This window comes from Mesoplodon mirus (assembly GCF_964341445.2).
Source record: "Mesoplodon mirus genome assembly, chromosome: 20".
In the NCBI taxonomy this organism is placed as follows: Eukaryota; Metazoa; Chordata; class Mammalia; order Artiodactyla; family Ziphiidae; genus Mesoplodon; species Mesoplodon mirus.
In genome coordinates, this window is record NC_138996.1 from 11099939 (window position 1) to 11119746 (window position 19808).

Here is a 19808-nt window from a genome sequence, read left to right on the forward strand (position 1 = left end):
TATGAACATGAGTGGTAAACTGTGAAATTATCCTCATAGTTTTAAATTTGTAAAAGTACCAAAACTTTCTGTTCCAAAAGTTATATGAAACTACATGAAACACTCAACCCAATTAAAAATAAAAATATGAAAAATTAAAGTAAGCTTGACATATCAGTTTATACTTACTAATAAGTAGACAAAATTTAAATTAAAGCATCCAACACTGGCCAGGTTATGTTAAAATTGGTACCTTCATACTGTCAGTGGCATTACACAAGTTCATTTGGAATTTTTATCAAGAATCATAAAAAAAACCCTGTAGGCTTCCCTGTATAAAAAATCATATCTAGGGCTTCCCTGGTGGCACAGTGGTGGTTAAGAATCTGCCTGCCAATGCAGGGGACACAGGTTCGAGCCCTGGTCCGGGAAGATTCCACATGCCACAGAGCAACTAAGCCCATGCACCACAACTACTGAGCCTGCGCTCTAGAGCCCATGAGCCACAACTACTGAGCCCACGTGCCACAACTACTGAAGCTCATGTGCCTTGAGCCTGCGCTCCACAATAAGAGAAGCCACCGCAGTGAGAAGCCTGCACACCGCAACAAAGAGTAGCCCCCACTCACCACAACTAGAGAAAGCCCACAGGCAGCAATGAAGACCCAATGCAGCCAAAAATTTTTAAAAATTAAAAAATAAAATAAAATTAATTAAAAAAAAAAGAATCATAAAAAGGATTATACCCTTCAATCTAATAATACCATAACTGGCAATTTATACTTCAATTGGGAAAAATGCATGAGTATTAAGATGTACACTACAATGTTATCAATGTGTATCAAAAACTTAGAAACAACCTAATGTCAAATAATTAGACAACAGCTAAGTCAAGTTATGGCACATCCATCAATGGAATGATACACAGCCATTAACATCCATAGTTCTGACTTCCGCTTCTAGACAAGATGGAGTAATAGGGACCAGATTTATCCTGTCAGCTATAACAACCAGAAAAGCAGGCAGAATACATGAAGCAATGGTTTTCATGGCATTGGACATAAGGCAATAAAGAACAATGATCCCTGAGAGACAGAAAGCTAATAAGGTGAGCTTTACAACAATCCCAGTTTGCTGCCTAGAGAAAGTTAACAGAATGTGATGAGGGGTGTGGGAATCCAAGCAAAACCCAGTGGTCTCCTCGAGTTGAGGAATGCACGCTAGTTGTCTGAGGAAGAAGCCAAGACAACTAGAGTTCACAGGCAAAGTATCAGAAGGGAGACAGCTGCAAGATAGAAGATAGAACTTGAAAGATCTGCAAAGGGTTCCCCTCAAATACTAAGCTGAGTACTGATCAGTGTATGCATGTAAGGAAACCACCTGAAGCCAGAGAAAGAATCACCTGAACGGATTAGTGGGAACAAACACAAGAACTCACACAGGACTGGAAAGAATGCCTGTTCCTGCCATTTCCAGTGGAAAACTCCAGTTAATGGCATTGAGTAGAATAAACAGAAGGGGTTTGCCTCAGTAATGGGGCAAAATCAGCCCTAGGCTAAATGCTGCTGAGGTCCCCCCAATAGAGCTTAAAAAAAAGATTCAAAAGAACCGTACTACATCCATGTAGCTTAAGCCCACTTAAGCTTAAGTCCAAAGTTCAGCAATAGAAATCCAAAAACACCTAATATACAACAGGCAAAATTCACAATTTCTGGCATTCAGTAAAAACGTTAGAAGGCATGCAAAGAAGCAGAAAAATATGACCCCAAATGAGGAGATAATCAATCAATCAAAACTAAGAAATGATACAGATGATAGAATTAGTAGACAAGGACATTAGAAATTATTATAAATGTATTCTACATGTTCAAGAAGATAAGTAAAGATTGAACATGCTGTGTAGAGACATGAGGAAGGAAAGAAGGAAGGAAGGGAGGGAGGGAGGAAGGAAAGAGGAAGGAAGGGAGGGAGGGAGGAATGGAGAAAGAGAGAGTAGAAGGGAGGGAGAGAGAGGGAGGGAGGGAAGGAGGGATGGAGGGAGGGAGGAAGGAAGAAAGGAAAGCAGGCAAAGAAAAAGAGACAGGGAAAGAAAGAAAGAGAGAGAAAGAAAACAAAAGGAAAAGGGAGGGAGAAATAGAACTTACAGAGATAAAAACTTCAATGTCTAAGATAAAGAATACACTGGATGGAATTAATGGCAGATCAGACATCACAGAAGAAGAGTGAACTTGAAGAATAACAATAGAAACTATTCAAAATTAAACACAAAGAATAAAGAATTTTTAAAAATCAAGGCAAATCACTGAGATGTGAAAGAACTCCAAGTAGCCAAATATACATGTAATTGGAGTCCCTGAGGGAGAGGAAAAAGAAGGAAAAAGGAAGAAAAAATATTTGAAGAAATAATGACCAAAATTTTTCCAAATTTGAAGAAAACTATAAAAGCACAAATCCAAAAAGTTTAAGAAATCCCAAGCACACCAAGGCACGTTATAATCAAATACTAAAAATGAGAGATAAAGAGATAATCTTATAAGCAACCAGAAGGTAAAAAAGAGACACACTATAAACAGAAAATGAAAAAAAAAAAGATGATGGCAGATTTCTCAGGAAAAACAGTGCAAGTCAGAAGACAACATAGGAACATCTGTGAAGAAGTAAAAGGGGGGAAAAAACTGTCGCCTTAGAATTCTTTACCCAGTCATCATTCCAGAAGGAAGGCAAAATAAAGACTTTTTCAGATATACAAAGCTAAAAGTATTTGTCACCAGCAGAAATGTGAAAAGAAGACCTTTATGCACAAATTGAATGATGCCAGATGGAAATCTGACTTCACACAAAAAAATGAAGAGCACCAGAAATGGTAACTATGTGGGTAAATATAAAGACCTTTTCTATTATTTAAATTTCTTTTAAAAATAATCAACTGTTTAAAGCAATAATAATCACAATGTATTATAGGTTTATAAAATATGTGGTATGATGACAATAGCACAAAAGCTGAGAGGAGAGAAATGGAAGGATCCTGAAATGGCACAATATCACATGAAGGGAGACTGTGATAGAAAAATATCAATACGGTAGATTTAAACCCAAACATATCAATAATCAAATTAAATATAATTGGCTAAAACAACTCAATTAAAAGGCAGAGATGGGCAGAGTGGATTAGACCCAGCTACAGGCCGCCTACAAGAAACCAACTTTAAATATAAAGACACAAATAGATGAACGGATGTGGAAGCGAGGGCAAGGTACAAGGATGCCCCACTTTTGACACGGGCCACTGAGAGACCACACTAACTTCCCTCCACATTACTTGCCATTGTATGCAGGTCCGCTATCCACACTTCCTCCGTACCCTGTAGCCTCACAATAGGGGGGAGCCCAGCCGCTGTCACAGTGACAATTCTTATTGCTGTTACATACCTTCAAAACAAAATACCACTTTTGTTAATTGTGAATGTTGCTCTACATGATGAACCCAAGAATAGAAACCAAGAGAAAAAACTAAATTCATGCAAATCCATAGACACTTTTTAAGAATGAACAATTTATCAGGTATCTAAATTCCCCAATATCTAAAAATCTAGGAAGTCTTACAGAGAATCCTCACTAAGAATTCTCATTATTCAGCATTACTTTCATGAACAAACCAAAAGAAGCTATTACCTACCCCATGTCCATGACACTTTTTCTGAATATCACAGTCATAATTCAGAACAGATGCATTTACACATTGGAAATTTCTACAGATCTGAAAAAAAGAAGAAGTAATGAGTAAAGAAAACTTGAACACATTAATAAACTAGCCAGAAAAAAAAACAGATCTGGCTGTAGATTATTTCATAGGTGAATTCTTTCACACTTTAAAGGAATAGTTAATTCTCATATCACATATTTGAAAAATTTAGAAAAATAAGTGAAATTAACTAATTTGGATAGAACTAATGATCAAAGATGACACAAAGGCCAAAAACAAAGATAAAACTATAATCTATCCTTCCATACATATATAGATGTGAAAATCCAAAGTAAAAAATTCACAAATGGATCTTTTCAACTCAGAGATGATCCCACTACTACAGAAAAGGATCAATGATAGGAAATCTATTACTATAATACCTTACATAAGTTGTCATTATTAAAATAAATACCAAAAAAGCATTTGAGGGCTTCCCTGGTGGCGCAGTGGTTGAGAGTCCGCCTGCCGATGCAGGGGACATGGGTTCGTGCCCCGGTCCAGGAAGATCCCACATGCTGCGGAGCGGCTGGGCCCGTGAGCCATGACCGCTGAGCCTGCGCGTCCAGAGCCTGTGCTCCACAATGGGAGAGGCCACAGCAGTGAGAGGCCCGTGTACCGCAAAAAAAAAAAAAAGCATTTGCTAAAATTTGAGTCATGTTAATTTTTAAAATTCTTTCCAAAATAAGAATAAAAGGATACTTTGTTGACAAGACAAAACCTGTCTTCCAATATCATGACTAATTATGAAACTAATTCATGCAAATATACAGACATTCTTTTTAAGAGACAAAATTGAAATGACTCCATGATATTTTAATTTTTATGGCAAAACAAATGACAAACTGTAAAAAATATTTACAACAGACATAACTGACTATCAGTTAATATTCTTTATATATGAGGAGCCTGTAAAAACAATAACAAAGATAACCCAACAGAAAAACAGAAAGATATGAATACGGACTTAGCAGAATAAATGAATATGGATATGAATATGAATATGGCCCGTAAGATTTCTGCTGAGAAATCCATTGATAGCCTTGTACAGTTTCCTTTGTAAGCTGCAAGTTTCCATTTTCTTGCTGCATTTTCTTTAATTCTTTTTCTTTAATTTTAATTCTTTTTCTTTAATTTTTGACAGATTTATTATAATGTGTCTTGAAGGAGATCTCTCAGTTGAGCTTGTTTGATGACCCATTTGCTTCATGAACTTGGATATCCAATTCTCTCCTCAGCTTTGGGAAGTTCTCAGCCATCATTTCATTAAATGAGCTTTCTGCCCCCTTCTCCCTAGTTTCCTCTGGAACTCAATAATTCACAAATTGCTTCTTTTGATGTTATGCCATAGATCACATCAGCTTCCTTCACGCTTTTTCATTCTTTTGTTATTCTTTTCCTCTGAATGGATCATTTCAAAGTTCCTATCTTCCAGCTCACAGATTCTTTCTTCTGCTTCATGCATTCTAAGGTTGATGCTCTCTATTATATTTTTTTTCATTTCATCCATTATATTCTTCAGCTCCAGAATTTGTTTGGTTCTTTTTTTATGATTCCTATCTCTTTGTTAAACTTGTCATTTTGTTCGTGTATTGCTTTCCTGATCTCATTAAATTGTCTTTTCTGTGTTCATTGAGCATCCTTCAAACAGCTATTTGAATTCTTTATTGGTACATTACAGATCATCATGTCTTTGGGATCAGTTACTGGAAGATTACTGTGATCCTTTGGTGTTGTCATCTTTCCTTGACTTTTCATATTCCTGGAAGTTCTGCATTACTATCTTCACATCTGAAGTAGCAGTCAACTCCTCCAGTCTTTACTACCTTTATGAGAGAAATACCTTCTTTCAGTCCTGCCAGGGATTCTGAGGCTTTCTCAGATTCTCTAGGACATGCCCGCTCCATACTTCTTGCTCCCTCTTAGGGAAGAATTCTTAAGCCTATTCTCTTCTCTCAATCCTGCAACACACCAAGCCAAGTGCTGACAACCCTCTCCAAAGCTGGAGCTCAAATCTGCGTTCCCTCTCTGGCCAGCAGTTTCTAGCTGGCTCTCTGCACATGCTCACTAGCTGTCTGCAAAAGCTCACTCTTGCACCACTGTTGGGAGGGCATGTAGGGTGCTGGCCACAGGGTGAACGGTGTCTGGATAAGGCATGCAGCTAGCTGGAGATGCCTGTTGGCCACTTGGGAGGATCTGCAGGCAAAGCATCCCCAGCCCCTCATGGGTGAGCTTCTTGATGGAGTCCACCTCACAGTAGGATCTGCATTTCTTTAATATCCTCTGAGAGTCTTATGTGCCACTCTCCCAGCCTCTTCTCACCTCCCAGTCACTTAAAAGCCTGGGAACGTTATTCTCACGGAAGTTCCTCCACAAGGAAACAATGAAGAAGGGAATAAATATCCCTTGCCAACAATTAGGACAAAACACTGTTGATTTCAAAGTGAGTTACTAAGAGTGTATTTTCCTTCTTATATAGCTTTTGTTTTTACTACAGCTAATCCTTGTCTTTCTTCTTATACAACTGGCCTTTGTCATATCAGTACTCAATCTCTTCACTAAAAAAAAAAAAGAAAGTTCTCATGTCCTTTTCTCTTTCAAGTTTCCTCTTTCTCTAGAAACCTCCCTGCAGGGTCCACTTGCTCCAATCTAAACTGATTACTCTCCTGGCCTGGTACATAGCTTCTATTTTAGAATTTCTCTTTGACGTTCTTCTGTGTCCTAGACTATAATTCTCTTTTTGGTTTACTTCCTCATTTGTTAGAACATTGTGTTAGATGATTTCCTAAGACAGGATAAATAAAGATAAATTTTCTGAAAAGAAAATTTGAAAAGATACATTGTCTAAAATGTTTTTATTGTGCCCTCTCACTTCATTGCTACTTTGGCTGTGTATAGAATTCTAGGTTGAGAATCTTTCAGAAACATGAATGTGTTGCTCCCTTGGTTTCCACATTTCAATTCTCAATCTCATCCCTTTATATGTGACCTTTGTTTGTTTGGGGGGGGCCGGGAGTTTGTCTCTGGAAGCTATTCTTCACAAGTACTCTGACACAAGTTCGCTTCTCTGTTTTCTTTCTCTAAATTAGAGATTTAAATTAGTTGGATTTTACAACCTTTAGTTGATCCTTGCAGGCTTTTATCTTCTCTCTCATTTTTCTGTTTCAGTCTTTTTGTTCAGCTTCCTCACAGAATTGTCCAAGTTTATGTAACAATCCATCTATAGTTCAGTTATGCATGCATGAAGGAGAACAGTATACTAGGGATAAGACAGAGAGACAGACATCTCCTAGGAGGATGACCAAATAATATCAAAAATCTTATCTTCTCATCTCCAACCTGTTCCTAGGGGAACAGGCAGCTGGTTGCTGATGCTTTGTTGACAAGATAGGAGAAGCAGACAGACAGAAGAGCTAGCCTCTCCATTGGTAGAATAAATTTAAGTCCATTTTCAATACCATGCCTCCCGCCACCAACCCCTCTCAGCTATAACCACTGTTTCCAAATCACCAATCTGTTTAGGGTTCTGCCAGACTAAGATACAGGCTCTTTGTTCACACCCTATCAGTCTGCACTGTAAGTTGTAGGTCCCACTACTCAGTCAAACTGTCAATACTTTCTCTCCCCTTTCAGTTTCAAAACGTGTTGAAGTTTTTATCTACTGATGAAATCTCATATACTTCACACTTTGGAATCTATTCCCTAATTTGTGCCTTTATATTTTGAGAGATATTGGCAAGGCGAACAGGATAAATGAATATTACAATCCACCATCTTTTACAGATTTTTTTTCCCATTCACATTTTCACTCTGAACTTCATAACTTGTAATAACCGACTGTGATGATTACTTTTCTGTGTCCACCTATATGAGACAGAGGGCGCCAGGATCCATGGGTCCAGGAATGAAGGGGTGGAAGTGCAGTGGCACCGCTTACTATTCCTCCTTGTGACCCACTAGCAAAATGTTTGCTTACTGCTCCCAGGACCTTATGCTCTGTTGGCCTAGAAGTCTTAGCTCTAGAGGGAGGAATGCTTCCATCAGGAGACACAACAGTGACGCCACTGAACTGGAAGTTAAGACTTCCAGTTAAGTTCATGCCTCTGAATAAACAAAGAAGGGAGTAACTGTAGGCTGGGGTGACTGATCCTGACTCACAAGGGGAAATTGGACTGCTACTCCACAATGGTAGTAAGGAAGAGTATGTCTGGAATACAGGAGATCCCTTAGGGCATTTCTTAGTATTATCACACCCTGTGATAAAGACCAATAGAAAACTACAACAACCCAATCCTGGCAGGACTACTAATAGCCCAGAGCCTTCAGGAATGAAGGTTTAGGGCATCCTGCCAAGTAAAGAACCATAATCAGCTGAGGTCCTTGCTGAAGGCAAAGAGAGTACAGAATTAGTAGGGAAGAAGGTAGTTAAAAATACCAGCTATAACTATATTACAGAAACAAAAACTGTAATTATCATGAGTATTTCCTCCTTATTTTGTTATGGTATGCCTGTGTGTATATGTGTATCAAATATCTTTTTCTTCTCTCTCTTAGTCCCTTAGGTAACTCACAATGTATTGACTTTAAGTATTGTTAACTTTACATCACAGGATTTAAGTTACAGGATATTAAGAAAAGTAAACAATGGCCAAAGATTTTATCTCCTCTTCCAAGTAGGATTTAGTGCATTTTCGGTTGTAAGCAGGATACAATGGTTGTACACAGTTCTACCATGTTAGGCAGAATTATGACCGTGCTATTGTCTTCGAGATTGTTTTGAAGATTGTTATTGTCTTGGAGATTATGTATGGTTTAAGGAGATGCATATGGACACCAAGCTGACAAGGTGTGGACCTGTGATGGTTAATTTCATGTATCAACTTGACTGGGCCACAGAGTGCCTAGATATTTGATCTAATATTATTCTAGATATTTCTGGATTTTATTCTAGATATTTCTAATATATTCTAGATATTTCTGGATGTTTTGGGATGTGCTTAACACATAAGTTGATCAAATGAGTAAAGCAGATTGTCCATATGTTGGTCTCGTCCAATCAGTTAATGGCCTGCATAAACTGAAAAGGCTGATCCTCCTCCAAATAAGAGAGAATTTCTCCTACCTGCCTGCCCTCTAGGTGGGACATTGGTTTTTTCCTGCCTCTGGACTCAAACCAAATCATAACTCTTTCTGGGACTCAAACCCGCTAGCCTTTGAACTGGAACTACACCATCAGCTTTTCTGGGTCTCCAACTTGCCCACTGAGATCTTGGGATTTCCTATCTTCCGTAATTGTGTAAGCTAATTCCTCATAAAAAGCCTTCTATATATAAACACATACACACACACACACACACACACACACACACACACACACATACCCTTTTGGCTCTGTTTCTCTGGAGAACCCTGACCAATATTTCTTCCTTATGCCCAAACCAAGAATAAACAACCCAAAACAACTGAAATGTACCAATGTTGAGGTAAACCAGACTTTAGCACACCGAGTACAATGCACGACTCAACAGCAAAAGCTACATGGGCAACGAGGCAGGAATGAATATTATCCAACTTCATTTAACTAAAGTCCATTCTAGTGGCTGTCTGTTACAGACTCAATGATTGTGTTACCCTCAAAATTCATATGTTGAGGCCCTAATCCACATGTGATGGTATCTGAAGATGTGTAATTAAGGTTTGTTGAGGTCATGATGGTTAAGCCCTGGTCCAATGGGATTAGTGACCTTATATGAAGAGACACTAGAAAGGAGATACTCATGTCTGTGCCTCATGAGATCCTGAACTGGTGCTACACTCAGCTCCAGCCCCTCAAGCCACAGTCAGGAAGCAGTCCAGCACATCCAAGGACCTGGCTGAGGACATGCACATCCATGCCTCAAGAACTAGGCCTACAGACTTCAGTTTTGGCTGTGGAATCTGAAACAGCTCTGGGATTTCATTCCAGCCAATCTCAGTCACAGTCCAGGGCTAGTCCTGCCCATCCAGGGACCCAATTAATGAACAGACAGCAGCCCTCTTAGGTACCTGATGAGAGCCCCACCCGTCTATGCAACTGGTAATAGGCCTGCTGTTTAAGGACCCAACTGTGGACCCTGAGGCAGACCCCTGTCCTGGGGCCACCTCCTGAAAAAGGTACTGGAGGAAGTTCAATCCACCCAGGGACCAGTCAGCACCCATGCCCTACCAAGTCCGTGATAAAAAGTTCACCAACTGCAGGCCCTGCTGCACATCCAGAAACAGCTTTGTAACCAGCTCCAAACCAGGCAGACTGAGATCCCAGAGGTAATCCCATCAGCACACAGAACAGACAGGAAGTGTTTACCAGCTGAAACCAGTCTGTAAAGACTGGTGCTCCTTCAAATGCACAGACACTAATGCAAGGCTACATGGAAGAATCAAGCAAATATGACAACACCAAAAGAAACTAATAAAGTTCCAATAAATGACCCCAAAGAATGCAGATCTATAGTCTGCCTGATAAAGAACTCAAAATAATCATCATTAAGGAACTGAATGAAATGTGAGAGAACACAGGTAACCAACCCAGCAAAATCAGGAAAACGATGAATGAACATAAAGAGAAGTTTAATAAAGAAATAGAAACCATTAAAAGTAACCAAAAAGAAACCCTACAGAAGAATACAATGACAGAAATGAAAAATTCAGCAGAGAGCTTCAACAACCAACTTAATCACCCAGAGAAAGAATCAGTGAACTCAAAGACAGATCACTTGAAATTAGCCCGTTAGAGAAACAAAAAGAAAAAAAGAATAAAAAAGAGTGAAGAAAGCCAATGTGAATTACGGGACACCATCAAGGAAACAAACATTCGCATCATGGGAGTCCCAGAGAGAGAAGGAAGAAAGGGGCAAAAAGAAAATTTAAAGAATTAATAGCAGGGACTTCCTGGTAGTGCAGGGATTAAGAATCCGCCTGCCAATGCAGGGGATGCAGGTTCGATCCCTGGTCCAGGAAGATCCCACATGCAGCGAAGCAACTAAGCCCATGTGCCACAACTACTGAGCTTGCACTCTAGAGCCCGTGAGCCACAACTACTGAGCTTACACTCTAGAGCCTGCGAGCCACAACTACTGAGCCCACTCACCACAACTACTGAAGCCCGTGTGCTTAGAGCCCATGCTCCACAGAAAGCCACCACAATGAGAAGCTTGCACACTGCAATGAAGAGTAGCCCCCACTCACCACAACTAGAGAAAGCCTGCACACAGCAACGAAGACCCAATGCAGCCAAAAATTAAAAAAAAAAAAAAAAGAATTAATAGCAGAAAACTTCTGAAACCTTGGGAGAATATGGACACTCAGGTACAGGAAGCTCACAGGACCCCAAGCAAGGTCAACCCAAAGAAGATTGCTCTGAGACACATTATAATCAATAATCAAAATATTAAAAGTTAAAGACAAGGAGAGAATTTTAAAAGTAGCAAGAGAAAAATGACTCATCACATATTAGGGAAATCTACCAGCAGCCCAGTATGGCTATCAGTGGATTTTTCTAAAGAAACCTTTCTAAAGAGAGAGTGAGAAGATATATTCAATGTACTGAGTGAAAAAAATTGCCAACCACAAATACTAACCTGTCCTCCTGAAATGGAAAGTTAAAGACATTTCCAGACAAACAAAGCTAAGGGATTTCATCACCACTAGACCTGCCTTACGAGAAATGATAAAGAGACTTCTTCAAGTTGAAATGAAAGGACACTAAGTAACAATATGAAAACATAAAAAACTGTAAAACTCATTGGTAAAGGTAAATATATAGTCAAATCAGAATATTCTAATACTGTGATGATGGTGTGTAAATCACTTTATCTCAAGTATAAAAGTTTTTAAAAAAATCAAAAATAACTAAAGGTACAATATTGTTTTGGATATGTCTCCTCAGGGAAGGAAAACAAATGGAACTACAGCAAACTAAGAAGCTTTTGCATAGTAAAGGAAACCATCAACACAATGAAAAGGTCATCTACTGAATGGGAGAAATATTTGCAAATGACATATCTGATAAGGGGTAAATTATCCAAAATACACACACACACACACACACACACACACACACACAACTCATATAACTCAACATCCAAAAAACAAACCATCTGATTTAAAAATGAGAAGAGAATCTGAATAGACATTTTTCCAAAGAGGACATTCAGATGGCCAACCAGCATCACATAAAAAGATGCTCAACATCACTAATCATAAAGGAAGTGGGCAAATCAAAACCACAACGAGATATTACCTCACACCTGTCAGAATAGCTATTATCAAAAAGACAATAAATGACAAGTGTTGCCAAGGATGTGGAGAAAAAGGAACTCCTGTGCACTGTTGGTGAGAATATAAATTGGTGCAGCTGCTATGGAAAACAATATGGAGGTCCCTCAAAAAATTAAAAATAGAACTATTATATGACCCAGAAGTTTTACTTCTGGGTAGTTTTACAAATAAAACAAAAACACTAATTTAAAAAGATATATGCACCCCTATGTTCATATGCACACACACACATACACATACACATGCACACAATGAAATATTACTCAGCCATAATAAGAATGTTGCAACAACGTGGATGGACCCAGAGGGTATTATGCTAAGTGAAATAACTCAGAGAAAGACAAATACCATATGATTTTACTTATATGTGGAATCTAAAAACCAAAACAAATGAACAAACATAACAAAGTAGAAACAGAGTCACTGATAAAGAGAACAAATAGGTGGTTGCCAGAGGGGAAGAAGGTGGGGGAATGAGTGAAATAGGTGAGGGAAATTAAGAGACACAAACTCCAAATGAGGCATGGGAATGAAATGTACAGCAAGGGGAATATAGTCAATAATAACATAATATCTTTGTATGGTGACAGCTGGTAACCAGAGTTATCATGCTGATAATTTCATAACAATTGAAAATATTGCATCACCCTGTTGTGCGCTAGGAACTAACATAGTTTTGTAGGTCAACTATACTTCAAAACGCAAACAGACAAACTCATTGAAAAAGAGATCAGATTTGTGGTTACCAGAGGTGGGGTTTGGGGGAGAGAGAACTGGATGAAGGGGGTCAAAAGGTACAAATTCTAGTTATAAGATAAGTAAGTACTAGGGATGAATGTACAACACGATTAATGCAATGAACACTGCTGTGTGTTACATATGAAAGTTGTTACAAGAGTAAAGCCTAAGAGTTCTCATCACAAGAAGAAAGTATCTCTTTAATTTTGTATCTATATGAGATAATGGATGTTCACTAAACTTACTGTGATAATCATTTCATGATGTAGGTAAGTCAAACCATTATGCTGTACACCCTAAACGTATACAGTACTGTACGTCAATTATACCTCAATAAAAATGGAAGAAAAAATGATGAAAAAATAACTACAGGTACAATAATTTGTTAATGGATGCACAATATAAAAAGATGTAAAGTATGACATCAATAGCATAAAATATAAGGAAAGGAGAAGTAAAAGTGTAGAGCTGTGTATACAATTGAAGGTAAGTTGTTATCAGCTTAAAATAGACTGTTATAGCTATAAAATATTTTATGTAAGCCTTATGGTAACCACAAAGGGAAAAAACTTAAACACAAAAGATAAAGAGAAAGGAATTAAAACATGCACTACAAAAAAATAAATCACAAAAGACAGAAAGAGAGGGGCAAAAGAACTAAAAAACAGTCAACAAACACTTAACAAACTGACAGTCAGTAGGTCTTTACCTATCAATAATTAAATACTTTAAACATAAATGAACTAAATTCCCATATCAAAAGACACAAAGTGGTTAAATGGATTAAAAAACCAAGATCTAACAATATGTTGCCAACAAGAGACTCACTTTAGCTTGAAGGACATACATAGGTTGAAAGTAAAGAGATGGAAAAAGATATTCTATGCAAATGGTAACCAAAAGAGAGCAGAAGTAGCTACACTTATATCACATATAATAGACTTTCAGTCAAAATCAATCACAAGAGACAAAGAAGGTCATTACATAGTGATAAAGGGGTCAATTCATCAAGAGGGTATAACAATTATAAGTATATATACACCCTACATTGGAGCATCTAATATTTAATGCAAATAGTAACAGAACTAAAGGGAGAAACAGACACAATACAATAATAGTATAGGGGACTTCAGTTTCAATATTGGATGGATGATCCAGACAGAAATGTAATAAGGAAACAGATCTGAAGAACACTACAGACCAAAATGGACCAAAAGACATAGACAGAACATTCCATGCAACAGCAGCAGAATACATATTTGGTATGTATTCTGTACATATTCTGTATGTATCCATTCCACAGGATAAATCATATGCTGGGCCACAGAGCAAGACTTAAGAAGATCGAAATCTCATCTGGTCTCTATCTTGACCACAGTGGTATAATTAGAAATCAGTAACAGAAAGAAAACTGGAAAAGTCACAAAAATATGGAAATTAAACAACACATTCCCGAACAACCAATCCTGCCATTTGCAACAACATGGATGGACCTTCAGGGCATTCAGACTACGAGAAATAAGTCTGATAGAGAAAGAAAAATACCATATGGTCTCACTTATATGTGGAATCTTTTAAAAAGCTGAACTCAGAAACAGAGAGTGGAAGGGTGGTTGCCAGGGGCCAGGGAAAGGGAGAAATGGGGAGTCACTGGTCAAAGGGTACAAACTTCCAGTTATAAGATGAACAAGTCCTGAGGATCTAATATTCAGCATGGTGATTATAGTGAACAATACCATATTATATACTTGAAAGTTGGTAATAAGAGAATAAATCTTAAATGTTCTCACCACAAAAAAAGTTCTATTTATGTGAGGTGATAGATGTGTTAACTAACCTTATTGCGATAATTATTTCACAATATATATGTGCATCAAATCATCACATTGTGTACCTTAAACTTACACAATATTATAAATTGATTGTATCTCAATAAAGCTGGGCTTGGCGGGGGTGGGCGGAGAGGGGACCAACAAGGGAGAAGAAGAAATGAAAGATACAGGAAAAGAACCACAGGGGCATTATCTCAGATTCTGGGTTCCAAAGCTCTTTATTTGATTCTGTGGTTTGAATCAGTAAATTTCCTGCTATGCTTTAATTCAGTCTTAGCTGAGTTTTTGTGAGATTTAAGAGTACTGACTATTGGGGCTTCCCTGGTGGCGCAGTGGTTGAGAGTCTGCCTGCCGATGCAGGGGACACGGGTTCAAGCCCTGGTCTGGGAAGATCCCACATTCCGCGGAGCGACTAGCCCCGTGAGCCACAAATACTGAGCCTGTGCGTCTGGAGCCTGTGCTCCGCAACGAGAGGCCGCGATAGTGAGAGGCCCACGCACCGCGATGAGGAGTGGCCCCCACTTGCCGCAACTAGAGAAAGCCCTCACACAGAAACGAAGAGCCAACACAGCCATAAATAAATAAATAAATAAATAAATAAAATTAAAAAAAAAAAGAGTACTGACTATAATCCACAGAGTAAAATTTCATAAATTAAAAAAGCCTAAGGGCCTCCCTGGTGGCGCAGTGGTTGAGAGTCCGCCTGCCGATGCAGGGGATACGGGTTCGTGCCCCGGTCTGGGAGGATCCCATATGCCGCGGAGCGGCTGGGCCCGTGAGCCATGGCCGCTGGGCCTGCGCATCCGGAGCCTGTGCTCCGCAACGGGGGAGGCCACAACAGTGAGAGGCCCGCATACCGCAAAAAAAAAAAAAAAAAAAAAAAAAAAAAGCCTAAGTATACAGCTTCAGAAATATAAAAGTATATTGACCAGCACACAGAATCCAGGAATAAATCTACATAACCAGTATTTGCTCCTGGAATGTAAAGACAATTTAATGTTGAGGAATTTATCAATATAACCCAGTACATTAATAAGTCAAAGGAAAATATGTAGTGATTATTTAAATAGCTGTTGAAAAAACTACTTATAAAAATTTTAATCTATTTGTTCTTTTATTCTTATTAATCACAACTAAAACGATTCTCCATTAAATGAAAAATACTACCTACCCCAAGCCAATAGCCAAAATCATATATAACCTTGGAAGGCTAGATGCATTCCCAGTCAAGTTAGGGAGAAGACAAAGAAGTACACTATTATCATTATTATTTAAAATTATCCTGAAAGCTCTATGATTGCAATTACACAGGAAAATAAATCCAGATTGTAAGTATCAGAAAGGAAATCAACTTTCTATCATTTACAGATGATTGTTTACCTAGAAAATTTTAATACAATCAACAATAAAAATATGTGACACTAAGTATATGGCTGGTAACAAAATAAATATATACAAGTGAATATATTTTTCTGAATATCAATAATAGCCAGTAAAAATATAAACAAAACAGTTTCTCTTATCAATAAACACCAATTAGAAAATGTAACATAACAAATTAGAAAACATAATAAGAGGCTATTCATAATAACAATAAAAATATAAAATACCTAGGAATAAAACTAACAAAAAATAAAAAGGACCTTTATAACTAAATCTTTAAAATAAGACCCCCCAAAAAATCGAGAGACATACCATGTTCTTCTATGGGAAGACTGAATAATGTAAAGATGTCACTTTTCCCCATTACAAATTTATAAATTTGATTTGATCCCAACCAAAATTCCAAAGCGCTTTTATTTAAAAACTTTTTTTTGCACCTTGACAAAATGATCTCAAGTTCATCTGGAATAATAAATGAATATTAATAGCCAAGAAAACTATGAAAAAAGAATGAGGGGGCATTTGTATGACCAGATAATAAAAATATATTATAAAACTGACAAAAACTAAAAGAAGGCAATACGGACACATGAGTAGTCAGACCAATCAGTGGACATTAAGAGAAAAAGCAGAAATCAAGCCCAAGTATATGTAAAAATTTAATAAGTAATTTAAATAAGATTTCAAATTAAAAGAGAGATTATAATTGAGGTGATGGCAAATAACAAACCATTCTGAAAAAAAGTAACATTAGAAATCATCATATAGTCATCATCTCTGAATGAATAAAATGAAAAAGGAAAAAAAGAAGAATGCCAACCTCATACTATACACTCCATATTCCCCTGGATTAAAGAGTTAAGTATTAAAAAAAATTTAAAATCTACTAGAAAATAATGCTCTGATACTATACTAAGAAAGTCTTGTAAAACACGTAAGTAAAGTTGGAAACCATAAAGGAAAGGAATAATAGATTTGTTTACATAAAAATGTAAACATGGCAAAAAAATACTAAAAACAAAAGGAAGAGGCAAGTAATAACTGGGCAAATATATTACACGTATTACATCTTATATGACATAAGTTAAAGTTCTTTAAAATCAATAAGAAAAACACATCAATTTTTAAATGAACAACTAACATCGACAAGCAAATCACAAAAGAAGGAATAAATATATGGAGACAAAAAAATTCAACATCACTAATAATCGAGAAAGAGTAAAAAGAAAATTACCAAATGAAAGTTTAAAAACAATAGCACCTAATCCTGACTAGGATATAGAGAGTTAAAACATTTATTATTGAAAACTGCTTGGAAGATAAACTAATAAACACTTTTCTAAAGAGAAATTTGGCAAAACTATACCTAAAACCTTAAAAGTACACGCCCCCTTATAGTAATTTAACCTCAGAAAATAATCAGGATTTTGTGAAATTTTTTAGAAAGCCATTTACCTCAGCATTGTTTAGAGTAACTGCAGCAGTTGAGTTTATGGCATGGCAAGGGCAGGCACAAGAATACCAGGGTCTTTTTGGTAAGAAGTGAGGGGCAACAGAACTGGAACTGAAAACTTGGTAGAAACTGAGGTAACTTGCGGGTCCCTCTGTCTTTTTCATGTGTCCCATAATCAATTGATTGTGTTCGCTCTCCCCTCCCCTACTCTCCCATGAGTTGGTTTCTTCAACGTGTTCAACAATCCTGCTCCCTCCGTCTCTTGTATACAGCTGAAGCTCGCCATAACCCTTCTAGCCCTCCTCCTACATCATGCTACCTCTCAAAGAATTCGTAGTTTCAGCGCTACTTTTAACTACCTTTCTTTACTTATATATTCCCCCCCAAGAAAGGAATTAGGCCTAGCTCCTCTCATCCGGGACCACTGGTAGTAAGTCAGCGGCTAACTCTTGGCTCACACTGGATCCAAACAGCTGTGGCCAGGGTAGCAGGATGCATGGGCAGGACAAGCGTTATGACATTTCTAGTACAAAGACACGGATGCATGCACGCACACACACACACACACACACACAAAATCCTGGAAATCTCAGTAATAGCAGCCTGGCTAATAAATTATAGCACATTGATGGGGAGGGGGGGATATGCCCAGTATATTACAACATAGAAAACACAGGTTATAATATATGACCCCAATGAAGAAATCGGGATAACAGAATTATAGTTGTTCTTTTTTTTTTTTAATGGATGCAGAAGTTTCTTTAATGAAATTGTGGAAATTATCCAATGAGATGCAGATAACGAATACTCTAATCTAAGCAGATCCAGTGACCATGATGAAAACTGATCATTTCTGAAGTTAAAAAAAGCATTATATGAAACTAACATGGCATTGTAAATCAACTATACTGCAATAAAAATTTTTTTTAAAAAGAAAGCATTATATGGCTATAAATCATCAGGAGGCATAGCAGTTCTTATTTTTATTCTTGGTAGCTTTCTATTTTCCCAAATCTCTACAATAAACAGAGATTTCTTTTATACCCAGAAAAGAACCACTAGCTTTATATAATGATTTCCTTAATTTTTAAAATTTTACTTTGTTTTAGAAAACATTATGATTACCTTTCCAGCGCCACATCTGGTGCCTTCATTCACCATGCCAGGATCGGGAACATCTGACCCAAGCTGGAAATCCACACCCCAACATTTGGTGCCTCTCCCAGGAGTCTGAATAATAGCAGGCACAATTCCAAATACAGGCAATTCTTGTACATTCTCACATTGAAGCTTTCCACACAAAGCATTCCTGGAAAGATAAATAATGCAAACTACAATGCATCCAGTGTAGATACAAAAGAAAAATTATATATTTTCTGTATATAGGTAGGGAGTTTATTGCTGTTTTTAGCTAAAGGGAATCTCAACAGAAAAAGTGTGTGAAAGCAACAGATCAAAGTAGCTCTCTTTAAATATGGCAGAGAAGAGGTAAGTGGATGCAAAGATGCAAATTAGTGGGGTACCAGGGGGTGTGGATGCTGACACGTAATAATCTCTCTTCACTACCTGCCTAGGGCTCAAAAAAGTCTAACTAATAAAGTTGTTTTTAAATGTGATATAATTTTATAAATGCTTTTACACAGAAAATAATAGAACTATACCAAAATTCAATTGTGTCTTCTTACAGTTATAGTAAAGAGAAACCTAGATTTTGTAATGTTAAATAAGTATGACAGGACTCCACCTTTCTTCAATTGGCTAACTCTTACTTAAAGACTCAATTCATTAACTCATTAATTCACTAATTCAATTCACTAATTCAGTAACAACGCTATGAAGACTTCCCTGACTACAATTCCTATTACAAGGCTTTGTGAGTTAAATGTCCTTCCTATAGCCCTTCAGGATACAATAAGTATCCCTAACATCAACTCTTATGATGCTGTACTGAAATTTCCTATTAAATTGATTGTCTTTGTCTTTTTTTTTTTTTTTTTTTGGCTGCGTTGGGTCTTCGTTGCTGCGCACGGGCTTTCTCTAGGTGTGGCGAGCGGGGGCTACTCTTCGTTGCGGTGCACGGGCTTCTCACAGCGGTGGCTTCTCTTGTTGCGGAGCACGGGCTCTAGGTGCACGGCTTCAGTAGTTGTGGCACGCGGGCTCAGTAGTTGTGGCGCACGGGCTTAGTTGCTCCGTGGCATGTGGGATCTTCCCGGACCAGGGCTCAAACCCATGTCCCCTGCATTAGCAGGCGGATTCTTAACCACTGTGCCATGAGGGAAGTCCTAATTGATTGTCTTTTGATCCAAGCACCTACCCTATTCTTAAATCTCCCTTATGCTATCACTGCCAAGTCATTATAGGATAC

General features: G+C 37.7%; 1 protein-coding gene across 1 annotated transcript in view; it reads right to left on the minus strand.

Moving 5' to 3' along the window:
* The window catches only part of ADAM9 (ADAM metallopeptidase domain 9), a 105811-nt gene that overhangs the window by 16278 nt on the left and 69725 nt on the right, over window positions 1-19808 (minus strand). The window contains exons 16-18 of the mRNA XM_082608633.1: window positions 18569-18752; window positions 3656-3736; window positions 3303-3408 (exon numbers count right to left, since the gene is read on the minus strand). Of these exons, the coding sequence (XP_082464759.1) occupies window positions 3303-3408; window positions 3656-3736; window positions 18569-18752 (371 nt within the window). The remainder of the gene's footprint in view (window positions 1-3302; window positions 3409-3655; window positions 3737-18568; window positions 18753-19808) is intronic.